At 42.1% G+C, this 27,405-nt stretch overlaps 2 protein-coding genes across 6 annotated transcripts in view; both read left to right on the forward strand.

The window, feature by feature from the left end:
* Positions 1 to 1,458: 1,458 nt before the first annotated feature.
* On the forward strand, positions 1,459 to 14,196 carry LOC311098949 (DDB1- and CUL4-associated factor 8-like). Of its 4 annotated transcripts, none has more exons than XM_084139509.1 (13): positions 1,459 to 1,721; positions 2,308 to 2,378; positions 2,531 to 2,665; positions 2,921 to 3,549; positions 5,186 to 5,326; positions 5,545 to 5,639; positions 5,833 to 5,943; positions 6,045 to 6,175; positions 6,467 to 6,574; positions 6,855 to 6,985; positions 7,157 to 7,276; positions 7,413 to 7,529; positions 11,269 to 14,196. In XM_084139509.1, the coding sequence occupies exons 2-13, from the start codon at positions 2,342 to 2,344 to the stop codon at positions 11,374 to 11,376; spliced, it is 1,863 nt and encodes a 620-aa protein (XP_083995635.1). In that variant the 5' UTR covers positions 1,459 to 1,721; positions 2,308 to 2,341; the 3' UTR covers positions 11,377 to 14,196. The 4 variants fall into 4 exon arrangements, with proteins under 4 accessions (XP_083995635.1, XP_083995636.1, XP_083995633.1 ...); XM_084139510.1 differs by having other exon boundaries at positions 1,470 to 1,721; positions 2,531 to 2,620; XM_084139507.1 differs by having other exon boundaries at positions 1,520 to 1,721; positions 2,531 to 2,710.
* An 897-nt stretch (positions 14,197 to 15,093) lies between these two features.
* LOC311098948 (complement factor B-like) overlaps positions 15,094 to 27,405 on the forward strand; it is a 39,078-nt gene continuing 26,766 nt past the window's right edge. Inside the window, exons 1-9 of one of the 2 annotated variants that reach the window (XM_084139505.1) lie at positions 15,094 to 15,257; positions 15,589 to 15,795; positions 23,085 to 23,270; positions 23,989 to 24,162; positions 24,272 to 24,364; positions 24,489 to 24,631; positions 25,030 to 25,162; positions 25,315 to 25,440; positions 25,776 to 25,871. In XM_084139505.1, coding sequence (XP_083995631.1) covers positions 15,197 to 15,257; positions 15,589 to 15,795; positions 23,085 to 23,270; positions 23,989 to 24,162; positions 24,272 to 24,364; positions 24,489 to 24,631; positions 25,030 to 25,162; positions 25,315 to 25,440; positions 25,776 to 25,871 — 1,219 coding nt within the window. In that variant the 5' untranslated portion in view covers positions 15,094 to 15,196. The remainder of the gene's footprint in view (positions 15,258 to 15,588; positions 15,796 to 23,084; positions 23,271 to 23,988; positions 24,163 to 24,271; positions 24,365 to 24,488; positions 24,632 to 25,029; positions 25,163 to 25,314; positions 25,441 to 25,775; positions 25,872 to 27,405) is intronic. The other variant, XM_084139506.1, reaches the window with a different exon arrangement.

The raw sequence follows: 27,405 nt of genomic DNA on the forward strand, positions 1-27,405 counted from the left end.
ATTGTGCGTTCCTGGTGTAACTTGGGCAGTTGTTGTTGCCATCCTGTTCGGATGTACCGATCCTGTGCAGGAGTTGTTACACGTGGTCTGTCACTGCGAGGACAATCAGCTGTCCGTCCTGTCTCCCTGCAGCGCTGTCTTAGGCGTTTCACAGTACGGACATTGCAATTTATTGCCCTGGCCACATCTGCAGTCCTCATGCCTCCTTGCAGCATGCCTAAGGCACGTTCACGCAGATGAGCAGGGACCCTGGGCATCTTTCTTTTGGTGTTTTTCAGAGTCAGTGGAAAGGCCTCTTTAGTGTCCTAAGTTTTCATAACTGTGACCTTAATTGCCATACCATCTGTAAGCTGTTAAGACCGTTCCACAGGTGCATGTTCATTAATTGTTTATGGTTCATCGAACAAGCATGGGAAACAGTGTTTAAACCCTTTATAATGAAGATCTGTGAAGTTATTTGGAATTTTACGAATCATCTTTGACAGACAGGGTCCTGAAAAAGGGACGTTTCTTTTTTTGCTGAGTTTAGTTTTCGCGTCTGGGACAACTGTAGCATTTTAGCTAAGCCTAACTCTTTTCATTTTAGTCAATTAGCTGACGCTCTTATCCAGAGTGACTTACAGTTAGTGAGTGCATACATTTTCATACTGGCCCCCCGTGGGAAACGAACCCACAACCCTGGCGTTGCAAGCGCCATGCTCTACCAACTGAGCTACAGGGGACTGTAGGTTTTCCTAACCTTAATATAATTATCCTATCCTGCTAAGTTAATTATCCTAACCTGCTGCGTTAGTTCTCCTAACCTGTTATGTAAAGTCACTTCAGCCACAACCGTAGATGCCATTAGTTACAGAGAAACCAGCAGTGTCACCACACCAGTTCCAGAACGCAATCACTTTTCACCCAATACAAACTACGCCCACCCTAGCGCCGGGGCGGGATGAATCGAATCCCCTTAATCTTCTCCGCCTCTTTAGACTGTTAAAGGAACGAAAGCTTTTCTGAGTTATTACATTTAAGTCATTTAGCAGACGCTCTTATCCAGAGCGATTTACAGGCGCAATTAGGGTTAAGTGCCTTGCTCAAGGGCACATTGACAGATTTTTCACCTAGTCGGCTCAGGGATTAGAACCAGCGACCTTTCGGTTACTGGCACAACGCTCTTAACCACTAAGCTACCTGCTTAATAATTGATATATAATATAATAATTGATAGGGTATAATTGGTATGTGGATCAATCAATCATGCGTATAATGATGCCATTTTGAGTGTCGTACAGGTGGGAAACAATTTTCACCTAACTTCACTTTTTGTTGTTATTTGTAGGCAAAAATACGATCGATTACAGCAAAGACATAATATACATATTTACAATATTTACATTAGATGACACGGGTACATTATTAATACACAGACCCACATTTCCGGTGAAAGAAATCCTTCGCCGGAAAAGGAATGATGGAAAAACAGAAGCTGAACCGTCAAAACATAAACAGAGTTAGCACACACTAGTGAGCGCACATCGTCTTTAATTTCACTCTCTTTATACACGCACTTCTCATGTCGTGTGTTTTAACTCCAAGGTTTTCTATCCAAGGTGGAAGATCTAGCTAAGTAGTTTAGTAGGTTGAAGACAATAAATCTGCACCGAAGATTAGAACAAAATACGTACTGTAGCTAACTAGCTACGCTCGTCGGGCCTACGACTTGTAGTTAAGAGGTAACAGCTTTAGCTAGCATGCCAGCCATTGCTGTTTACTTAATGTAACTAGCGTGAAATTGGTCAAACTCCTGAACAACGTTGAACTAAATGTACCAAAATGTGTAAATTTGCTAATCTAATCAATCAACCGAATAGGTAGTTAACGTTATCTCTACAGCAGAATGGACATGGTGGCCTGTCAGCTGTTTTGTTAAATATTAGTGTTGCTGCAGCAGCTAGCTAAGATTAGTTTGACAGCTAACGTTAGCTACCTAACTTACTCCAACTCCAAACTACTGGCTGCAAGTCCTATACTAGCTAACTAGAGACTGGCAGCTAGTTTCATTTGTTAGTGTGCACTCGATTTAATTTAGTTGCTGATATGCTAGCTAGTTTGCAAGATTTCCAATCGTACCGTGACTTGAGAACATAATTCGTTCATCAGTCACAGCTAGCCAACTAGCTGTCTTGAGTGACATGTCTTGCTACCTTGCCAGTCAGTTGTTTGGACATATTGCAATTATTGGCAATATATATATTATTAGGAGTCTTCAAAAGCAGCTGGCAGTCTAATTAATTTGACCCTGCCTCGGTTTCATTCCAGGCTCTCCTCCTGTCCACAGGAAGAGAGAATCAGGATGGCGGAGGCAGATGGTAAATCCAGTGTGCTTAACGGTGAGGGATCACATAGGCCTCACGGATCACACAGGCCTCACTGTTGGCCGACTGGGAATACGAACATACACTGTTGTGGAACTACTACTAGTAAGCCACACTACCAGAACTAGACTAATGTGAATGTGTGGTCATCTCTGTGTGTTTGTCAGGTGGGTCCGAGGAGCCAGATCCAGGAGAGGACCAGCGTGGGGAGGGAGATGCTTCCACGGCCACAGAGGGACAGTCTGGCTCTCAAGCAGGTGATCATAGACTCAATCCAGAGGGACAGTCTGGCTCTCAAGCAGGTAATCATAGACTCAAACCAGAGAGACAGTCTGGCTCTCAAGCAGGTAATCATGGACTCAAACCAGTGCAGTATAAGAGTACTGTTGCTGTCATAGTCCAACATGTAGCCACAACACACAGGACATCATAACGTTGACATTATACACTCTACAAACTATTTGTTTTACAGTGGATACATTTCCTCCCCACTTCTTGACAGTAGCTCTTTTTACTCAATGTGTGACAACTTCCTCTTGTCCTCATGTTTCCCTCAGCTCCCAAAGAGGCAGGAGACAGTGCTAAGGACAAGCCAACGCCAGATGCAGAGGGTGAGAGGGTGCCTGGCGAGGGAGAGGAGGAAGAAGACATGGACGGCAGCGGCCTCTACTCCCTGAACGAGGAAGGGGAGCGAGATGGTGAGGGGGGTAGAAGAGAGAGAGTGAAGGAGAGAGATGCAGGAAAGAGGGCCGCCAGAAAGAGGAACCGCCCGAGCGGTGGCACCGCTCACCACTCCTCCAGCTCTGAAGAGGAGGATGATGATGATGAGGAGGAAGACCAAGAAGAGGAAGAGGACGAGCAGGCCTTGGACGTGTGGCTGGGGGCGGAGCTGCGTGATCTCAGCAGGCCATCATGGCGGGCGGTGCCCTCCCTGCTGTTGAGGGAGATTGGCCGGGGCTCGCACCAGTTTGTGAGGCGTGTGTGTGGCGCGCGGGGGCTGGTCCAGAGGCTGGAGCTACAAGGGCGCCTGGAGAGACACACCGGCTGTGTGAACACCCTGCACTTCAACCCCTCAGGCACACGCTTGGCCTCTGGCAGTGATGACCTACGGGTTGTGGTGTGGGACTGGGCACGTCGTCGGGCTGAGCTGGAGTTTGACAGCGGGCATAAGAGCAATGTCTTTCAGGTGAGGAGGAGAACACAATCAGGCTGGTTGAGACTATAGAAAGGAGGGGAACACTTCCGGTGTTGTTGACAACCATTGAGAAACCATGTGAAAAATGTGAAAGGAAAGCTAGAAATAGGACCTTTGAGAGATGTTGAAACGTACAGTTGAAGTCGGAAGTTTACATACACTTAGGTTGGAGTCATTAAAACTTGTTTTTCAACCACTCCACAAATGTATTTTTAACAAACTATAATTTTGGCAAGTCGGTTGTGCATGACACAAGTAATTTTTCCAATAATTGTTTACAGACAGATTATTTTACTTATAAGTACAGTATCACAATTCCAGTGGGTCAGAAGTTTACATACACTAAGTTGACTGTGCCTTTAAACATCTTGGAAAATTACAGAAAATGATGTCATGGCTTTAGAAGTTTCTGATAGGCTAATTGACATCATTTGAGTCAATTGGAGGTGTACCTGTGGATGTATTTCAAGGCCTACCTTCAACCTCAGTGCCTCTTTGCTTGACATCATGGGAAAATCAAAAGAAATCAGCCAAGACCTCAGAAAATAAATTGTAGACCTCCACAAGTCTGGTTCATCCTTGGGAGCAAATTCCAAATGCCTGAAGGTACCACGTTCATCTGTACAAACAATAGTACGCAAGTATAAACACCATGGGACCACGCAGCTGTCATACTGCTCAGGAAGGAGATGCGTTCTGACTCCTAGAGATGAACATACTTTGGTGTGAAAAGTGCAATTCAATACCAGAACAACAGCAAAGGACCTTGTGACTACGGTTTGCAACTGCACATGGGAACAAAGATCATACTTTTTGGAGAAATGTCCTCTGGACTGATGAAACAAAAATAGAACTGTTTGGCCACAATGACCATCGTTATGTTTGGAGGAAAAAGGGGGAAGCTTGCAAGCCAAAGAACACCATCCCAACCGTGAAGCACGGGGGTGGCAGCATCATGCTGTGGGGGTGCTTTGCTGCAGGAGGGACTGGTGCACTTCACAAAATAGATGGCATCATGAGGAAGGAAAATTATGTGGATATATTGAAGCAACATCTCAAGATATCAGTCAGGAAGTTAAAGCTTGGTCACAAATGGGTCTTCCAAATGGACAAAGTTGTGGCAAAATGGCTTAAGGACAACAAAGTCAAGGTATTGGAGTGGCCATCACAAAGCCCTGACCTCAATCCTATAGAAAATGTGTGGGCAGAACTGAAAAGGCGTGTGAGAGCAAGAGGCCTACAAACCTGACTCAGTTACACCAGCTCTGTCAGGAGGAATGGGCCAAAATTCACCCAACTTATTGTGGGAAGCTTGTGGAAGGCTACCCGAAACGTTTGACCCAAGTTAAACAATTTAAAGGCAATGCTATCAAATACTAATTGAGTGTATGTAAACTTCTGACTCACTGGGAATGTGATGAAAGAAATAAAAGCTTAAATAAATAATTCTCTCTACTATAATTCTGACATTTCACATTCTTAAAATAAAGTGGTGATCCTAACTGACCTAAGACAGGGCATTTTTACTAGGATTAAATGTCAGGAATTGTGAAAAACTGAGTTTAAATGTATTTGGCTAAGGTGTATGTAAACTTCTGACTTCAACTGTACCTTTCTTCCTCCAAAGGCAAAGTTTCTTCCCCACAGTGGAGATTCAACTCTGGCCATGTGTGCCCGGGACGGTCAGATCAGAGTGGCTGAGCTCTCTGCTATGCAACGCTGCAAGAACACCAAGAGAGTGGCTCAGCATAAAGGGGCAGCACACAAGGTATGGAGACAGTGTGTATACCTCAGGAGTGTGGGTGTATTAGAGATGAGTCTGGCCACTGGTCCTACTAGCCTGACTTTGGCGGCGTCTCAAACCACACCCTTTCTTCCATACTGTGGGGAATGGATTGTCATTTAAGATGCAGACGTCCTAAGCCTTTTTTTTTAGCTGCGAGCTGAGTTGATTTAAGTGTGTTGTGTTTACTCTGTGTGTGTCAGCTGGCCCTGGAGCCAGACTCTCCCTGCTGTTTTCTGTCGGCTGGGGAGGATGCCGTGGTGTTTGGCATCGACCTGCGCCTCGACCGGCCTGCCAAGTGAGTGACATCACGTCTGTCTGACATGCAAGTGTTAACGCCATTACTGCAAGATCGCCTGGACGTTACTGTACTAAGGCCATTCGTTTTCCTGACCGTGACCAGACCGGGAAAAACTTCAGTCCCAATGTAGAACATAACAGCCTTTTAACCCTTTTTCTACTATTTGTTTCCTCTTTTCCCTTTCTCTCAGTAAACTGGTGGTGGTGAAGGAGGGGGATAAGAAAGTGGGGTTGTACACCATCTTTGTGAACCCTGTCAACACACACCACTTTGCTGTGGGAGGGAGAGATCAGTATGTCAGGTTAGACTAAAAATCCCTCTTTTGTGTCCGTAAAGCAGAGGAAGTGGAACGTGCATTGTCTGGGATTCTCTCTTACCTCTCCTCACCTTCTATCTCTGTAGGATCTATGATCAGAGGAAGATAAATGAGAATGATAATAATGGCGTACTGAAGAAGTTCTGTCCATCTCACCTGGTGTCCAGCGAGTCCAAAACTAACATTACCTGCTTACTGTACAGTCACGATGGCACAGGTATAACACAAGGACTCAAGCACACTTTTATTCAGAAGTCGGAGTTCCTCTGGCTCTTGCTGTTATGACTGTCCTCATGTTTGTCCTCCCCATCAGTGAACAGAGCCACGTTCAGTTGCCTAACCTTCTCTAACGGTGCAGATAGAAATGTCATGAATAGAGCTTAGGTGATTCCTTATTTGACATATGAGAGGCACGTTTGTTCTACATAGCCTATCTTTACGTTCCAAAATGTTGCATCCTGCTGAATGCGCCCCATGTCTGTCTGTCTGCCTGCCTGTGTCTCTTCAGAGCTCCTGACTAGTTACAACGATGAGGACATCTATTTGTTTGACTCCAGCCACAGTGACGGTGCAGATTACTGCAGGCGATACAAGGGCCATCGCAACAATGCTACAGGTACTGGGTCAAAAGGGGGAATTAATGATTATGAACTAGTCAATTATAAGTAACACAAACACTAGTTAAATAAATTACAATAAATAAGTAACAAAATAATTCTCAATAATAGTAAAAAAGGATCATGGATCAATTCCCTCTCAAAAATAGTTTTATTTAACATGTCAGATTTGGTCAATAGCTCAAACAAAATTAAAGTAATGTTATAACTTGTACTTCTAGTATAATACTCTCTCTCTCTCTTTCCCTCCTCTCCCTCCTCTATTTTTCCATCTCACAGTGAAGGGGGTTAACTTCTATGGGCCTAGCAGTGAGTTTGTGGTCAGTGGCAGTGATTGTGGACACATCTACCTGTGGGACAAGGTCTCAGCTCGCATAGTCCAGTTCATGGAGGGAGACAGAGGAGGAGTGGTGAGAGGGTGGGATGGTGGGTGGGAAGATGTATGATGGTCAAAGGAAATGGCTTGAGATAATGGGCAGGCACAAGTAAAACCCTCAAACGAAATTGTACAGCATAAGTTTCACAGTTTTATGCTCACTCATCTGTCTGTCACTTGATTCTATCTCAACCTCTTCTCCTAGGTGAACTGCCTGGAGCCCCACCCTCACCTCCCAGGTCTGGCCACCAGTGGTCTGGATCATGATGTTAAACTTTGGGCCCCCACTGCCGAGAACCCCACAGGGCTCAAGGGCCTCAAAGATGTACGGTTGTTCATACCATTGATTCCACACACACAAACCTCAACATATCACTAATATCCCAAACATCCCACGGCATATAGTCTTGGATACTGCATACCAAAGCTGTTTTGATGTGACTGGTGTTGTGGTCGTTCAGGTGATGAAGAAGAACAAGCGTGAGCGTGACGAGGACACTGTTCGACATGGAGACCAGTACGACACACAGCTCCTGTGGTTCCTGATGAGACACATGAGAAACAGACGGTCCCAGAGGGTGAGTGGCACACACCATAACACTGTAAGGGAGTGTGTATCCTAGAACCCAACCGAAATGGGGTTTCTGGATCCGATTTTAGTTAAAATATTTACAGATAACCGATATCTTTTTATGAATATAGCTGGAATGAAGAAAAAATAATAATCATCTTGTAGCACCAAAAATAGGATTATTTTTTTTTTTTAATGGAAAAACTGTTACTCTAGTGAAAGGAGGATGAACTGCACTGATTCCAGCAAAAAATGAGCCTGTGAAGACTGAGCTGCCTCATGCTAGCCTGCTGGAAAACCACGACATAGGACACATTTTCAATGTATGGGTGTTTAGCTACAGTATGTTTTCATCAATTGTAGGGCAGTAATTCTGTTGTCACTTGAAAGGGAAAAAATCAATCAAGCGCTGCTTTGTAACCTGTTATTATAATTTGTTTTGTCTCTGGAAACATTTGAATGACAGCGCTTGAGGAATATCCTTTGCAAAGAGCAAATATAACACACCAGATTTCACAGGCTTCACTAAAGGGCTGTAATGTTAACATGACCACAGAATTGAGTGTTGTTAGCACGGCACTTGCTTTACATTTGGGCATAGCTTCCAATGTTTGTCACGACGCCAACACCCTACTATGACATGTCACGTAACAGTATATGGCCAGTGCTCATTTTTGGCAGTTTATTGAGCTGACAAGCTTCTATCTACTCAGCACTGATTGTAGAAGCAGTAACAGTTAGTTCACAGTAGTTCACTCTCCTCTCTGACTGGTGTAGTTGCGTTGGCTGATAGTGTCCTGTCTTGCTGTAGGGCTTCAAGGCATGATAGCCTTATAGCTATTAAAAGAGTGCCCTCTCCTGGACAAATAATGAAATGCAAAAAAATAATGTTGAATTCTATAAGTGTTTTCTCCATGTCTTATTGGTCCTTTTCAGTCGATTTTTTAAACGTCGACACAAATACATTGGTAAAAGGCTAATATCGGCCAATTTTAATATCAGTCAACCGATAAATCAGTCGGGCTCTAGTGTAAGCTTATTACTATGAAATTATTAACGGGGCACCACTTGCTATAAAGTCAACAAGAAACTATAAAAATAGTTACAGTTAACTTATCATTCTGAATGCAATTCAGTTCTTAAAATGACATGGCATTTTTGGAGACAGTAGATATTTTATGAAACTAAGATTTATTTAGAAATAATCAGGTAAAGCATTGAATGTACAGGATGAATGAATAAGAGATTATGAAGGCAAAATGATGTACTAATGTGATAGGCTACAGAATATATATTTATTTATATTTCTTTAAGGAGGGGGGGAGATGGATTACTGTTATACTATTCCAGGTATTCCTTAAAGAGGTAGGGTTTCAAGTGTCTCCCAAAAAAATCATATTCAAGATACTTAGAACTCATGGTTGATTTTGGGTTGTCATCTATGAGCAACACTAAAATGGGTTCTTGGTTGTAAGAGGTGAAGAGGGTAGTGGTCCTAAAGAAATAAGGGTGGTAAACAGGTGTATCATTCTGCCCAAAATCTACATTAAGGAGGACAGGTTTAGGCCGGTAGATAAAGGTGTCATCAATTAGGGGTTTAGCGGAAAACCGTGGAAGCGGTTTGTTCAATGTCTAGAAAGGAGAAGGGCTAATCCCTCACACTTACTAGAAAACCGATCTCTCGCCTCAGAGTTGACATGAATTGGAGTCACTGCATTGGTTCTGAATTCCTTCAGTGAATTCACGCACATGTTTACGATCTGTACCTGGGCATAGTCATGGGTCCTAACCAATGATGTGTATAAATGACTGACAGGGGCGCTGTATTGAAGCCACAGGACAGCCATCTTGGCACTCCTGAATTGTAAAAAATAATATTTTGGAAGCTATAGAAATGCATTTATTAATGTTTACATTAGTTTTTGACACGCTTATTCTATTACAGACACCTTAATGCATACTTTTAAAATATATTATGTGAGCTAAACATAGAAAAAATAAAAAAAGTTCCTAAAAGTATTTTTTTTAGAATACTAATGTTACTGTCCTCACTACAACCAAAAAAAATTAGATGTAATTTTGTCCTCAACGATTAATTGAAATACTGTGGAACTTCATTCTTTCCTTTGGAGGACTGCTCCTACTAGGGATTGCCAATATGGCCGACCAGTAGCTTCAATACAGCATCAGCAATCCAGGGTTTATATACATCATTGGTCCTCCCTCGACCAATTCTAACAGAGTGAACTTTGAATGCTGGTTGACTATGAGGAACTTACCCTCGAGTTTTACAAACAAGATTAAAAGATTATAACACACAACCATTAATTGTTTTATGCTTAACCAATAGGTTTCTGAGACTACCTAAAATGCAGGTCACCCCGCTGCAACTCTTTCTGTTGCTTTGTAAAGGGGCTGTAACTGGTTAAAATTGGCAGCAAACTATGCAGCTTTTGCCTCTTTAGGGACATCTTGTGTCATCTGGCAAATGGACTCTTGAGCAGTGTATTATAAGTCGTTCCTGAGAAGCTATACCTCTGCAAGAGTTGCATGTACACATAAAAGAGCTTGTTGGCTCTGGGAAATACACACTCAAAATGATGACTGGTTCAACATTGGGTATGTACTGTAAATACAAAGGGCTTTATGGCCCTGGAAAAGGTGTGCACCAGTTATATTGGGTGACAGTAAGAAATCACTTTAAGTGAGTTTCAGTCAATTAGATGGCTGAAATCAAAAAGGGAAATTAGACTCATATGGTATGCGCAGAGATTAGTGTTAACTAAAAGTCTACTCATACAGCCTGGGAAAAGAGAGTGTTATTAACCAGGTGAGCTTTAACGCCCCCTAACTTTCCAGATGGGTTATGGACCTGGGGTATGACAGGGAAAAATGTTCCCTCTTTCGTTCTCCCCCTTCACCTCAAGTGGAGGTTGTGTACCCTGTCATGCATAGGCTTTGATCACTAGTGATGCTAATATGGTCACGAAACAAAATCAGTACGCCGAACTTAAAGAGCAGGGCACTTTCAGACACAGTAGTTATAGATTTTCACCTCATGTAAGTATAAATCAAAATTATGGCTCAAGGTCAAGTGACACTAGTATGTGCGATGGAGGTTGAGCGGAGTCATTTTACTATCAGAAAACCATTAGCAATACCAGCGGACACTGAATATTAATTGGGTAAAACAAAATTGTACACCTAATTCAAAGAGAAAGGTACCGAAAGTCACAGGTTATCACCTACTACAAGGGTCCAAATTTAAATTATGACTCAGTCTACTGTCGTCTCGGCGAGGGAGGTTTTCACTCAATTAGCAAGGGGACTGAAACATTATCACCAGTAGGATCACAAGGGATTGTTTTTAATTTTTATAATGGTGTTAGATCATTCAACACCAAAGCCAAATTCAAAGCTTATGCAGTTTACACACTTAAAAAGTATTAAGGATGACAAACCACTAAGGTAAACCTTAGAACATGTCACAAGAAAAATATAATGTGCCTACACTCTGGTTGGAGGTCAGTGGCTGAGACGGGGAGAGAGAAGAGTTTGAGCTCTTACATTCAACGCTCCTCTACACCACCCACCACGTCTCGTCTCTATTGCAGTAATCAAACCAGTACATCTTTCTCTCCAGTAGTAACTACAGTGACTTTCGTGTTGTGCATTCTCTGTCTCGCTCTCTCTTTCTCCCTCTTTATTTCTTTCCCTCTCTTTTTTCCTCTCTCTCCCTTTCCTAGACACGTCGGGAGGGTGCAGAGGGAGACACTGATGAGTCATGGAGCTCTCCAGATTCCTCTGATGAAGAGAATGGAGGGCCGGACCACGTCCAGTGCATGTCCTCCTGAGCCAAGGAGATATACAAGCCACACACACACTCTGCATTGCCCTAGTATTGATGCATATACGCAGGCACTATCGACACACTGGCACACACATGAACACTGAGAGACCATGAAGTAACAGTAAAAAGGTATTCACACACAGACATACAAACAACGGAGGGAGGGAGGGAGGGTGACTGTAGGATAGACTGAGACACACAAAACCTCACTTCTAATCAGACGGAGTGAATTGTAGATAGTTTTGTTCATGCACAGTCTGAGGGGAGGGGGCTTATACAAACACTCTCAACCCTGATTTTGATCTAACCTGTATTCGAGGGAGGCTGACAAGTGCTCACATCGTTACACAACCAGTTAGACACATCTACACACATACATATGCTCTGCCAAGCCAGAGAACATTAACACTTCAACATCACATCTCACAATCAGTTACCCATCATCTGCAGTGCACACGTTACCCCGCTCTCTTTCCCCTCTACTTTTCTGTCAGGGGATTTGAGGAGAGGAGGCAGAAAGGAGATGAATGAAATGTACCCTCCGACCTTTTAATCAACCCTCAAATGTGATTCACTCCATAGATTTTTTGCAAGGGCCAAACCAGAGCCCCATAACAACCTCTCTAGGTTAGCCTCAGAACATCAGCATGTGGTCAATCAGCTTAGCTTGCAGATGGCTCATACCTGGTGACTGCATCCCTTATATTCTGCTGTGTTTTTTTTCACATCCCTCAGCCCAATGCCTTGCCCCCCCCCCCCACCTCCCACGCTACTGAGTGCACTTTAATCAGGGATGTGTGGTTTGAGTTTCTTAGACAAAGTGTGCACTGGGGGGCCAACCATGCATTGTAATGAAACATTGGCTACATTGGCTCCCCAGAACACCTCAGCAAAATAAAGGTGTATTCTTGTAAAACGAGACAGATATTTGACTAGTTTAGTTTGGGATTTGCACTTAGCAGGAGTGTCTTAAACAGCTCCAGCTGAAAGATTCCCTCTGCTTCCACCAACCCCCTCCCTCCTTCTCCTTTACAATCCTCCTGGATGAGCACCCTGACCTAAGCCTTTACCTCCATAAAGGCCTCAGCCTCTACCTCCCTAAAGGCCTTCCCACGCTGTACGTCAATCTGTATTTTACGATTATTACATGTCACACTGTGCGATGTTACCAAATTAAAATCTTGATATCAACCTGGCCAGATTGTACAATTTGCTTCAGTTCTGTCATCACATTCTGCGATTGGCTATGTCAGCTGCAGCAGTGTATTTGATCTGTGCATGTGCCAGCACCAGCAGCGCAAGTCTCCCAAGCGAGTTCGGAGACAATTAAAGTATGCATCTTAGAAATAGTTTTCGCATACAAACGTATATATGTCCGAACTCAGAATCAAATAGGCTTCCCAAAAATAACATGGTCTTTGGGGTATAACTTTTATTTTGATTGGGGATTTTTGTTCATTTATCAAAGTCCCATCAGGTAGCCTGATTTCAGATGTCATGTAAACAAGATTATTAGGGAAATCGTTCTTCTTGCAAAGCATGTAAATGTTTAAATCGAACTATTATATTAATCTGATTTATTGTGTGCATAATCAGTGTCGGCCGTGTTCCTATTGGTCGTAAAACCAGCCACACTACACGATAAAGGCTCAACATTTCTGACATTGCTAGAACTTTGTCGAAGACATAGACCCTGTCACACTGAACGAGCCAAGATGTCCGACAATTGTTTACGACCTAAGAATTTGACCACGACGTGGATATTTTGTCTGGGACGACAAAATCGTGGCATAAAATGGCTAAAGTCGTAGTCTGTGCGAGCCTTAAGCCATCTTCTTTCTCAGAGTACACGTCATTGAGCTGGAGGGCTGCTGAGGAACACCTGGATGGTCTCATTGCATAATGGATATATACTGTACATCCAAAAGGATTCTCACTTTTCTGTTTGAGGAACCCTGATGAGAAGGACGTAAGCCTCAAGTCCTGCTACCTACATCCACGGCTCATGCCAGCTGTCAGTCTCTGCCAGAGATCAGACTCCGTAATGGAGAAGCGGGGATTTCTCTGGAGATTAGGGCCCGTATCCACAAAGCATCTGAGTAGCAGTGCTGATCTAAGATCTGTCCATATGATCTTATTCATTATGATCTAAAACTGATCCTGGATCAGCACTCTTACTCTTAGATGCTTTGTGGATACGGCCCAGATGTAGAGACTGCTGTTTGGCTCTCTTTGTGGGCTTTCAGAAGCCATTCCTCAATCTGTATTTTAGGCCATCTGCCCTGTCAGACCTTCCTGGGGGACAGGAGGAGGAAGGATTGATCTGCTTGCCAGTTTTTGTTTTTAGAGCGATAAAATCCAGCTTTTTCTCTTTTTGTATGAGAATTATAGAAGTTTGATTAATTTATGTACATATATTAAAACTGTAAAGAAGTCATCTTTAGCAATGTTTGATTGGTATTGATGCAGAGGTTTATATTATATATGAGGACAAAGTACTTTTAAAATGAAGATACAAGGATGGCTTTAGTTTTTTCTTCTATACATTATATCCCCAATTGTTACAGTATATCGGTAGGATTCAGTTAAACAATGAATCAAGTTTGGTTCCTTCTCATTATCAATTTACAATTTTCTCCTTTCACGATCTTGACTGTTTGGTAACAGCCGTATTCAGACTATCCAGCTGGCTATTTTTATTTGTTATTGTATACATCTTTAGGCTTTTGATCAATGATTTATCCCAGTGCTGCCTAATATTGTGTTCTACCGGTTCAGTTGGAAACATGTAAGATTTGTGCAATAAACAGAAAACTGTCCCTTGTGTTATTTTGACATTGGTTGTTTTTAAACTAGTTCATGGATCAGGCCAGCTCTCTTATCTCACTTTTAAAGTAAGCTCAACAGAGAAGTTTTCATTTGATCCACACATAGATTAAATGTTTTGTCTGTCAAGAGTACTACAATTGGAAGTCTTCAGCAGCCAGATGCAAAAACACTTTTTTTATTCCAACAGCTGAAGACACTTAATGTATGATTTCAGTGTATAATTTTAATGAGCTATCTTTTTCATTCTCCTTTCTCCTGTCTTTATTACTTATTTTGTTTTATGATGTGAAGCACTGTTACTTGTTTTGAAAAGCACTATATAAATACAATTATTATTAACTAGAAAGGAACAAAATGATTTAGAGCGAAAAGGTAGAGAAAGGTAGAAATCCTTACATTACTCATGATTGTATAGTGTCTTTTGCCTCAGCTTGCCCGAGGTATAGGGGACCGAACAAGAATGTATATCTGATAGACTAACATTACTGGAAGCCAGGTGGTCTGTGTGCTTTAGCCATCTCTTAGGAGTTGGCTAATGCACAAACTGATCTGGCTAGTTGGCGAGAGGCTACCCACATACTTGCTCAAACAAAAATCCACACACCCTTTAGCAAACCACTGGCTTTTTCTTGTCAGCAAGATAAAGACATGAATTAAGAAAATATTTGAATCAATATCTTCTTCACTGATGCATACCTGGGATACTATGTTGGCAAATAACTATGGGTCATTACCTTGTCTCAGAGCTCTCCTTTTACCGTAAAAGCAAATCCAGGAGTGTTGGGTCCGAGCCAAAGTAAAGTTTATTGCCGTGTATGCATAACAGTAGCCTAGTTAAACAGTGACCATATTATTGAAATAACAGTGTTTGCTACCTTTTCGATTCTCAGCATAAAAGCTCAGGCTCCATATGTATGCCCACAAATACCGCACATTCCCAAATACTCAACTCTAAACCTTGTCTCATCAACTACTGCAACTCTTAAGACACAAAGATGAGACCTGAAATATGCTTGACTTTGATATGCTCCTTAATTCTCTGCCTTGTCTGCAGTGGTAAGTCCCTGGTGTATGTTCATATTTATGATAGGCTGTGTGACTCCTTAACGTGTTGAGCAATATAATCATACTTTGATAGAAAATAAAGCTATAACAATAGTGTGTATATGACTATTAGTAAAAGCAAAAGAGTGACAGTTGTTTTTTTCTGAACCCTAGCTTTGCCTCAGACCTGTACAGAGCCATAGATACTTGTCTTTATGCTGTACCTATATTAATGCTATGTTCAAACTATCTTGCACACTTCTGCCAATTACACACGCACACACCCTCATGTCTCCCTCTCTCTCTCGCTCTCTCGCTCTCTCGCTCTCTCTCTGTCTCTCAGTAGTCTCATCTGGGGTTTCTGTCTGCAGTACTGATGGCATGTCCATTCGAGGAGGGGAGTACAGTCACTCAAATGGACTAAATGTGGGCAGTGAGCTGTTGTACCACTGTCCTGATGGTTATTACCCTTACCCCAAACATATGCACAGATGTCTGGGCCATAATCGCTGGTCCCCAAGCCCCAGTCGACGAGGCAGTGAGTGCAGGGGTGAGTATGGTGAATTGATGTTCAGTTTGGATAACTTAATTCTGTACTCAGATCTGTCTGCTGTTCATGATAACACACAATGTAGCACCTCAACCCCTGAGGATCTTTGACAACCATCCCCAAAAGGTCCACCACTCTTGCCCAATCTACCTTCTCATTCAAAGCAACAAAGAAATGGAATGCCATTCCCTCCTCTCTGAAAGCGTGTAGTAGCTTCCAAGCCTTTCTCGTCTGAGGCAAAAAATTGATCAAGTCCAATCAGACATGTTCACATTGATTTAAACCTTTTTTTTTATGTAACAGAAGACACATTAAAACCAGACTGGACTCACTGGACAGACGTTTTATATTTTATGTAAATGTTTGCGCCTCCAATAAGTATGTTATGCTACATTTACAAATGCAACTATGGTATGGTTAATTAAGACAGAAACAAAAGTAGGGAGATTGGTCGGGGAGGATGGTTGGGCATGTACTGCGACCGTCTAGCAATCCAAAGGTTGCATGTTCGAGTATCGTTGGGGACAACTAACATTTTAGCTAACCCTTCCCCTAACCCAGGGTTAACCAAACTCGGCCCTGAGGACCTCAAGGGGTGCACGTTATATCATTAAGCTTTGATTGTTTTAAACAGCTGTGTAGTGCTAGGGCAAAAACCAAAATGTGCACCCCTTGGGGTCCCCAGGACTGAGTTTGGGGAACACTGCCCTAACCCTTATTCTAACCTTAACCCAATTCACATAACCTGCTATGTCAATGATCCTAACCTTTGTTGTTAGTTCTCCTAACCCTTTATGTAAAATCTCTAACCTTTGCTGTTAGTTCTCCTAACCACCTTAAATTCTCCTTGTAATTCTCCTTTGTTATGACGCAACAAGCAGCCTGGTCTCAGAGAAAGACTAGGTGACCACCTGTGCTATAGGCAACCCTAAAAGACAGACAGAAAAGGATCCGCTGGAGTTTCCCCTTATCAATAAGTGGTTGCACTGATTTAGATAAAGCACTCAATCAAATTAAAATGTTGCGTCAAAATAACCAACCATTGCTTCACTAAAATGTAATGTCTGATCATTAGGCTATGGACAAGTTGCTATGGACAAGTTGCGTGCATGTGTTTCTTTAAAAAAAATGTTTGTCAATTCATCTTCATATAGCCTATATCACGGCTTTGATGGACCATTTTAGGTGGGTGGGTGTGCTTATGAGTTCGCTAATTCTCTATGTCCATTCAGAAAGTTTCCTAAAATAGGCCTAGCTTGTCTAGACTTCATCTCTTTAATCAGATCGAAAGAAAATTGTAGGCAGCAGCAAGTGTGATGATGGTCTGCATATACAGTGGGGGAAAAAAGTATTTAGTCAGCCACCAATTGTGCAAGTTCTCCCACTTAAAAAGATGAGAGAGGCCTGTAATTTTCATCATAGGTACACGTCAACTATGACAGACAAATTGAGAAAAAAAAATCCAGAAAATCACATTGTAGGATTTTTTATGAATTTATTTGCAAATTATGATGGAAAATAAGTATTTGGTCACCTACAAACAAGCAAGATTTCTGGCTCTCACAGACCTGTAACTTCTTCTTTAAGAGGCTCCTCTGTCCTCCACTCGTTACCTGTATTAATGGCACCTGTTTGAACATGTTATCAGTATAAAAGACACCTGTCCACAACCTCAAACAGTCACACTCCAAACTCCACTATGGCCAAGACCAAAGAGCTGTCAAAGGACACCAGAAACAAAATTGTAGACCTGCACCAGGCTGGGAAGACTGAATCTGCAATAGGTAAGCAGCTTGGTTTGAAGAAATCAACTGTGGGAGCAATTATTAGGAAATGGAAGACATACAAGACCACTGATAATCTCCCTCGATCTGGGGCTCCACGCAAGATCTCACCCCGTGGGGTCAAAATTATCACAAGAACAGTGAGCAAAAATCCCAGAACCACACGGGGGGACCTAGTGAATGACCTGCAGAGAGCTGGGACCAAAGTAACAAAGCCTACCATCAGTAACACACTACGCCGCCAGGGACTCAAATCCTGCAGTGCAAGACGTGTCCCCCTGCTTAAGCCAGTACATGTCCAGGCCCGTCTGAAGTTTGCTAGAGTGCATTTGGATGATCCAGAAGAGGATTGGGAGAATGTCATATGGTCAGATGAAACCAAAATATAACTTTTTGGTAAAAACTCAACTCGTCGTGTTTGGAGGACAAAGAATGCTGAGTTGCATCCAAAGAACACCATACCTACTGTGAAGCATGGGGGTGGAAACATCATGCTTTGGGGCTGTTTTTCTGCAAAGGGACCAGGACGACTGATCCGTGTAAAGGAAAGAATGAATGGGGCAATGTATCGTGAGATTTTGAGTGAAAACCTCCTTCCATCAGCAAGGGCATTGAAGATGAAACGTGGCTGGGTCTTTCAGCATGACAATGATCCCAAACACACCGCCCGGGCAACGAAGGAGTGGCTTCGCAAGAAGCATTTCAAGGTCCTGGAGTGGCCTAGCCAGTCTCCAGATCTCAACCCCATAGAAAATCTTTGGAGGGAGTTGAAAGTCCGTGTTGCCCAGCGACAGCCCCAAAACATCACTGCTCTAGAGGAGATCTGCATGGAGGAATGGGCCAAAATACCAGCAACAGTGTGTGAAAACCTTGTGAAGACTTACAGAAAACGTTTGACCTGTGTCATTGCCAACAAAGGGTATATAACAAAGTATTGAGAAACTTTTGTTATTGACCAAATACTTATTTTCCACCATAATTTGCAAATAAATTCATTAAAAATCCTACAATGTGATTTTCTGGATTTTCTTTTCTCATTTTGTCTGTCATAGTTGACGTGTACCTATGATGAAACTTACAGGCCTCTCTCATCTTTTTAAGTGGGAGAACTTGCACAATTGGTGGCTGACTAAATACTTTTTTTCCCCACTGTATGTGTGAGGAATGACGACAGGTGCCAGTTTTGTGTTTCCTCTCTTACTAAATGGGGTGCAACTGAATGAAAACGTAGCCATGCTCCTTTCATGATTCATCCTACAGTATAGAATGAATAGCCTATCCTAAAAAACGAATCCAGTAGTATATGATTTTTCTCTCGTTACTGTGTCCTCTCTAGCCACTTTGAACAACATATTGCCACTGAGAATGACCGCAGCAGTGTTGGTGACGTTCTGCAAATGTTTCTGAAAAGTGGAGTGAAAAACTCATAGGACTTGGTGTGAATGGTTTAGTGCGTCAAAATCGGAATCTGTATTCTTTCGGAATTCGAACGAAAAGATCGCAAAGCAGTTGTGAGTAAATGCCTTAAGATGTGTGATACTATACGTCCTCTAATTCGTATGATATTGTACGACCGCTATTCCATTTATAATGTAACCTAACGTAACATAATATATCATACTATACAGAGGCAATAACATTTACAGTGAGGGAAAAAAGTATTTGATCCCCTGCTGATTTTGTATGTTTGCCCACTGACAAAGACATGATCAGTCTATAATTTTAATGGTAGGTTTATTTGAACAGTGAGAGACAGAATAACAACAACAACAAAAACATGTCAAAAATATTATAAATTGATTTTCATTTTAATTAGGGAAATAAGTATTTGACCCCCTCTCAATCAGAAAGATTTCTGGCTCCCAGGTGTCTTTTATACAGGTAACGAGCTGAGATTAGGAGCACACTCTTAAAGGGAGTGCTCCTAATCTCAGCTTGTTACCTGTATAAAAGACACCTGTCCACAGAAGCAATCAATCAGATTCCAAACTCTCCACCATGGCCAAGACTAAAGAGCTCTCCAAGGATGTCAGGGACAAGATTGTAGACCTACACAAGGCTGGAATGGGCTAAAAGACCATTGCCAAGCAGCTTGGTGAGAAGGTGACAACAGTTGGTGCGATTATTCGCAAATGGAAGAAACACAAAATAACTGTCAATCTCCCTCGGCCTGGGGCTCCATGCAAGATCTCACCTCGTGGAGTTGCAATGATCATGAGAACGGTGAGGAATCAGCCCAGAACTACACGGGAGGATCTTGTCAATGATCTCAAGGCAGCTGGAACCATAGTCACCAAGAAAACAATTGGTAACACACTACGCCGTGAAGGACTGAAATCCTGCAGCGCCCGCAAGGTCCCCCTGCTCAAGAAAGCACATATACAGGCCCGTCTGAAGTTTGCAAATGAACATCTGAATGATTCAGAGGAGAACTGGGTGAAAGTGTTGTGGTCAGATGAGACCAAAATCGAGCTCTTTGCCATCAACTCAACTCGCCATGTTTGGAGGAGGAGGAATGCTGCCTATGACCCCAAGAACACCATCCCCACCGTCAAACATGGAGGTGGAAACATTATGCTTTACATTTTTACATTTGTACATTTTAGTCATTTAGCAGACGCTCTTATCCAGAGCGACTTACAGGACCAATTAGGGTTAAGTGCCTTGCTTAAGGGCACATCGACAGATTTTTCACCTAGTCGGCTCGGGGATTAGAACCAGCGACCTTTCGGTTACTGGCACAACGCTCTTACCCACTAAGCTACCTGCTGCTTTGGGGGTGTTTTTCTGCTAAGGGGACAGGACAACTTCACCGCATCAAAGGGACGATGGACGGGGCCATGTACCGTCAAATCTTGGGTGAGAACCTCCTTCCCTCAGCCAGGGCATTGAAAATGGGTCGTGGATGGGTATTCCAGCATGACAATGACCCAAAACACACGGCCAAGGCAACAAAGGAGTGGCTCAAGAAGAAGCACATTAAGGTCCTGGAATGGCCTAGCCAGTCTCCGGACCTTAATCCCATAGAAAATCTGTGGAGGGAGCTGAAGGTTCGAGTTGTCAAACGTCAGCCTCGAAACCTTAATGACTTGGAGAAGATCTGCAAAGAGGAGTGGGACAAAATCCCTCCTGAGATGTGTGCAAACCTGGTGGCCAACTACAAGAAACGTCTGACCTCTGTGATTGCCAACAAGGGTTTTGCCACCAAGTACTAAGTCATGTTTTGCAGAGGGGTCAAATACTTATTTCCCTCATTAAAATGCAAATCAATTCATAACATTTTTGACATGCGTTTTTCTGGATTTTTTTGTTGTTATTCTGTCTCTCACTGTTCAAATAAACCTACCAGTAAAATGATAGACTGATCATGTCTTTGTCAGTGGGCAAACGTACAAAATCAGCAGGGGATCAAATACGTTTTTCCCTCACTGTACATACCAAATCCAACGAATCCTACAAACGAACATTCATTAAAACATATTGCACCTATTGAAATTGCACTAACTGGGATATGTGCAATATATAGATTTTACATTGTGTTCTACAACTCAAATATGATCAGGTCCAATAGCAATGATTGCAACGACTATTATTTGCAATGTCTTGACTTCTGTGTTGAAACTGTCCTGAACTCGGTTTTGTTTTCCACATTTTGTTGCATTACAGCTTTATTCCAAAATTGAATAAATTTGGTTTTTTCCTAATCAATCTACACACAATACCCCATAATGACAAAGCAAAAACAGGTTTTTAGACATGTTTGCAAATTTATATATATAAAAAAAAAATGGAAATATCACATTTACATAAGTATTCAGACCCTTTACTCAGTACTTTGTTGAAGCACCTTTGGCAGCGATTACAGCCTCGAGTCTTCTTGTGTATGACGCTACAAGCTTGGCACACCTGTATTTGGGGAGTTTCTCCCATTCTTCTCTGCAGATCCTCTCAAGCTCTGTCAGGTTCGATGGGGAGTGTCGCTGCACAGCTATTTTCAGGTCTCTCCAGAGATGTTCGATCGGGTTCAAGTCCGGGCTCTGGCTGGGCCACTCAAGGACATTCAGAGACTTGTCACAAAGGCACTCCTGCGTTGTCTTGGCTGTGTGCTTAGGGTTGTTGTCCTGTTGGATGGAGAACTTTCAACCCCCCCCCCCCCCCCCCCAGTCTGAGGTCCTGAGCGCTCTGGAGCAGGTTTTCATCAAGGATCTCTCTGTACTTTGCTCTGTTAATTTTCCCTCGATCCTGACTAGTCTCCCAGTCCCTGCCGTTGAAAAACATCCCCACAGCATGATGCTGCCAACACCATGCTTCACCGTAGGGATGGTGCCAGGTTTCCTCCAGACGTGATGCTTGGCATTCAGGCCAAAGTGTTCAATCTTGGTTTCATCAGACCAGAGAATCTTGTTTCTCATGGTCTGAGAGTCCTTTGAGTGCCTTTTGGCAAACTCCAAGCGGGCTATCATGTGCCTTTTACTGAGGAGGGGCTTCCGTCTGGCCACTCTACCATAAAGGCCTGATCGGTGGAGTGCTGCAGAGATGGTTGTCCTTCTGGAAGGTTCTCCCATCTCCACAGAGGAACTCTGGAGCTCTGTCAGAGTGACCATCGGGTTCTTGGTCACCTCCCTGACCGAGGCCCTTCTCCCCCGATTGCTCAGTTTGGCCGGGTGGCCAGCTCTAGAAAGAGTCTTTGTGGTTCCAAACTTCCTCCATTTAAGGATGATGGAGGCCACTGTGTTCTTGGGGACCTTCAACGCTGAAGACATTTGTTGGTACCCTTCCCCAGATCTGTGCCTCGACACAATCCTGTCTCAGAGCTCTACGGACAATTCCTTCAACCTTATGGCTTGGTTTTTGCTCTGACAAGCACTGTCAACTGTGGGACCTTATATAGACAGGTGTGTGCCTTTCCAAATTATGTCCAATCAATTGAATTTACCATAGGTGGACTCCAATCAAGTTGTAGAAACATCTCAAGGATGATCAATGGAAACAGGATGCACCTGAGCTCAATTTCGAGTCTCATAGCAAAGGGTCTGAATACTTATGTAAATAAGGTATTTTTGTTTTTTTATTTTTAATAGATTTGCTAAACATTCTAAAAACCTGTTTTTGCTTTGTCATTATGGTGTATTGTGTGTAGATTGATAAGGATTTATTTTTATTTAATCCATTTTAGAATAAGGCTGTAACATAACAAAATGTGGAAAAAGCGAAGGGGTCTGAATACTTTCCGAATGCACTGTATTTTATCTGTTTGTATATAACGTTTTCATGTTTATGTTCACCTGCCCAGGGACTGCAGATGGAAATGAGCTGTTAGCTAAATCTGGTGCAAAGCATCATTTCTCTTATTTTTTCAATAATTTTTTTTACTTATGTTTTTGTTGTACATTGTCCCTGTCCAAATAAACAAATAAATAATAATTTAAAAAAATATCCAGTATGTTCACTAACGCTACCAACTACACTCTCTCATTGTTCCTCCCTCTATCTCGCTCACAATAGTCATGACGTGCCCTAATCCCAGTCATCTGAGAAATGGTGATGTGTCTCCTGTCCAATCGCAGTATGTTGTTGGGGACCAGACCACTTATGGATGCTATGACGGTTACACTTTCGCCGGCTCCGCCAGCAGAGTCTGCCAGAGTAATGGGAGGTGGAGCGGCGACACGCCTATCTGTGATCATGGCTGTAAGTGAAAAGATCTCTTTGGTCCAACCTCTTACAAATCCCTTTACCAACCCCAACAGATCGTTAAAGGCCCCATGCAGTCAAAAACATGATTTTCCTGTCTTTTATATATATTTCCACACTATTATGTTGGAGTAATACTGTGAAATTGTGAAAATTATGATAATGCCCTTTTAGTGTAAGAGCTGATTGACAAAACCGCCTGAAATTTCTGCCTGTTTTGATGGGATGGAGTTTTGGCCTTCCATGATGACATCACCATGTGGTAAATTAGTTAATAGACCAATAAGAAAGAGAGTTCCAAACCTCTCTGCCAATAACAACACATTTTCTGTTTTCCCCTCCCCACTCAGACCACTCCCAGACAGTACTAGCAAAATTCTTGCTTGAGAAATTGCTCTTTGCTAAGAAGCTATTTTTGTTTCTTTTTGACCATTTTAATTGAAAACAATCACAGTAAGGTACTTAATTGTTACAGAGAAATTATTTGATATGAGATAAAAATGGCTGCATCGGACCTTTTAAGGGTTGATTAGGTCATAAGGACTGTAAGACATAGGGGACTGCATTTCAGATGTAGCGCTGACTCTGTTCCAAATGCCACAGAGCATTAGTCTATTGGAATAACGTCTTTTCTAAACTTAAAGTTTTTGTATGTAAAGGTAATTGCTCCGGTCCATTGTTTCCTTATCTTACTCCACCTTATCCCACACCCTAGCTGGTCATTGCCGTGACCCTGGCGTTCCCCCGGGGGCCAAGCGCCATGGAAATATGCTCGATATAGGTGACCGGGTGACATATGAATGCTCTTTTGGACTGATGCTGCTGGGATCGAAGGAGCGGATGTGCCTGGAGGGTGGAGACTGGTCAGGAACTGAGCCTTTCTGTTACAGTGAGGAACCATATACCCATCCCTCACATTGTCAATAAATCCTTATAACACATAATACACAGATGCAGCTACACTAGATACATAAAAGTTGACATTTTTTATTTTACAGGTAAAAACAACTATGACACCCCAGAGGAGGTATCCAAGTACTTCTCTACATCCCTCGAGAATCGGCTGGCAATATCTGGCCTGGGTGACAATAGTGAGTTGCCAAGACCCTTATGTAGTGAACGACATTGTTCCTCTTTTTGTTTTGTTTTATAAACCCCATGCTCAAATTTTTTGCTTTGAAATCTGAACCATGCGTATCGTACATTGTCTTACAGCTGATGGGCAGCAAGTACAAAGGTCCATCCAGATGAGGCAGGGAGGCAAGCTCCACATCTACATTGCTCTGGATACTTCAGGGAGCATAAGCAGAGATAACTTTACTGTGGCCAAAAACTGCGTTGAAGCCCTCATCAACCAGGTACAGTATTACTAGTATTAAGACAGACAGCTCAGATCTGTTGTACAATCTTTACAATACATTTAGGGCCCTATTCAGACTTGAGATAAGTTGACTTAACATGGACTTAAGTAATAAAATGTTGACTTAAGTCCATGTTTTATTGACTTAAGTCCATATTAAGTCTACTTATTCCAAGTCTGATTAGGGCCCTTAGTAATATATAATAATATATGCCATTTAGCAGACGCTTTTATCCAAAGCGACTTAGTCATGCGTGCAATACTTTATTTCAAGAAACACTATTGCAGTACAAATGGTCAGTTATTAGTTTTGATATCAATAAACTTTTGTTTTGTTATGCTTTGGTTGGGTTTCTTTTCTCCCTCACTTCCTCCTCTCCATTTTTGCCTGGGCAGATTTCTTTTTTTGAAGTCATCCCGAGGTACGGAATTCTGAGCTTTGCTTCTGAGGTCAATGAGATTGTTGATATCTTCTCTCCTTCCTCACACTCAGACATGGTTTTACAGAAATTAAATAATGTCACCTACGGTAAGAACAAGGTTTTTATTATTAGACCATCACAATCTACAGTATGTCAATACATTATGTGTTATAGTTTTTTTTGTTGTATTTTGTGTCTGAATGGCAAACATGTTGGTGGCAATGCATAGTTCTCAGAGTAAGATTTCCTCCTTCAACAGGTAAATTAAATGGTACTGGAAGTAACCTCTCAAAGGTATTTAAAAAAATCCATCACAAGATGGCTGTCTTTAAGGAAAGAAAGGAGCTTGAAGACACACAGCAGGCCATTCTTATGTTTACAGATGGTAATGTTGCTGTATGTGTGGGTTTTTGGTTTTACTATCCTTCGGGGAACATAAGTCTTCACAGTTAGTGGGGACATTTTGCCAGTCCCCACAAGGAAAAAAGCTATTTTAGGCTTAGGTGTTAGGTTTAGGGTTACAATTAGGGGTTAGGGATTAGGTGTTTGGGGTTAGGGTTAGGGGTTAAGGAAAAAAAACGTTTTTAATGGGAATAAATTGTTTGGTCCCCACAATGATAGTAAAACAAATGTGTGTGTGTGTGTGTATAATACAATTCAGGGTAGATTTAATGTATTTAATTCTCATTATTATTATTATAATTCTCGCCATTCCTGCAGGAAAGACTAACATGGGGGGAAGTGCAGAGCCCACTGTTATCAGGATTAGGAACCTGATGGAAGAAATACATGGCATAAACTGGCAGAAATATCTGGGTAAGATCAACTGCTGAACACTTCTGTCATAAAGGTACTCTATTCACCATATGTAGTTCTTGATTTAACTATTTTTTTGTCTTTCAAAAACAAGCAAAACCATTGTTACAGTTCCTTCAGAAAGTATTCACACCGCTTGACTTTTTCTACATTTTGTTGTTTTACAAAGTGGGATTATCTCTGGATTGAATTGTCATTTTTTTGTCAACAATCTACACAAAATACTCTAATGTCAAAGTGTAAGAAAAATTCTAACATTTATCTATTTTTTCATGAAAAATAATACTAATATATCTTGATTAGATAAATATTCAACCCCCTGACTCAATACATGTTAGAATCACCTTTGGCAGCGATTACAGCTGTGTCTTTCTGGGTAAATCTCTAAGAGCTTTACACAACTGGATTGTTCAAAATGTGCCCATTATTCTTTTCAAAATTCTTCAAGCTCTGTCAAATTGGTTGTTGATCATTGCTAGACAACCATTTTCAGGTCTTGCCATAGATTTTCAAGCAGATTTAAGTCAAAACTGTAACTCGACCACTGTCTTCTTGGTAAGCAACTCCAGTGTAGATTTGGGCTTGTGTTTTAGGTTATTGTCCTGCTGAAAGGTGAATTAATATCCCAGTATCTGGTGGAAAGCAGAAGAAACCAGATTTTCCTCTAGGATTTTTCCAGTGCTTAGCTCAATTCCTTTAATTTTTTATCCTGAAAAACTCCCCAGTCCTTAACGATTACAAGCATACACATAACAAGATGCTGCCACTACAATGCTTGAAAATATGGAGAGTGGTACTCAGTAATGTGTTGTATTGGATTTGCCCCAAACCTAACACTTTGTATTCAGGACAAAAAGTTAATTGCTTTGCCACATTTTTTGCACTATTACTTTAGTGCCTTTTTGCAAACAGGATGCATGTTTTGGAATATTTTTTTATCCTGAACAGGCTTCCTTCTTTTCACTTTGTCAATTAGGTTTGTATTGTGGAGTAACTACGATGTTGTTGATCCATCCTCAGTTTTCTCCTATCACAGCCATCAAACTCTAACTGTTTTAAAGTCACTACTGGCCTCATGGTGAAATCCCTGAGCGGTTTCCTGCCTCTCCAGCAACTGAATTAGGAAGGACACCTTTATCTTTGTAGTGACTGGGTGTATTTATACACCATCCAAAGTGTAATAAATAACTTCACCATGCATTAATAAGGTCGATATCCGCACCCCGCAGAAATGAAATTAGCATATTACAAAAATTCCCAAATAATCAGTCCATTTAAGCTCGAGATATCTGCATTGCATGCATCTCAATCCACTGCATCCGCCTATGTCACACTTTCGCTTGTGTGGTGAAAGGTGACAGAGCTAGAGGTTGTTTGTCAGACCATGAGTCATCCCAAAAATCGGTCTTCTCACAAAATCTGTCGCGTCGAACAGTTTGGCCTACAAACTTTTATGACCCCTCTCTTGAAAGATGGGAGTCTCACGAACACGATGGTGTTCACCGTTTTCGCCTACGGCCCCCACAAGCGTCTT

This window comes from Coregonus lavaretus (genome assembly GCF_964263955.1).
Source record: "Coregonus lavaretus genome assembly, chromosome: 23".
NCBI lineage: Eukaryota > Metazoa > Chordata > Actinopteri > Salmoniformes > Salmonidae > Coregonus > Coregonus lavaretus.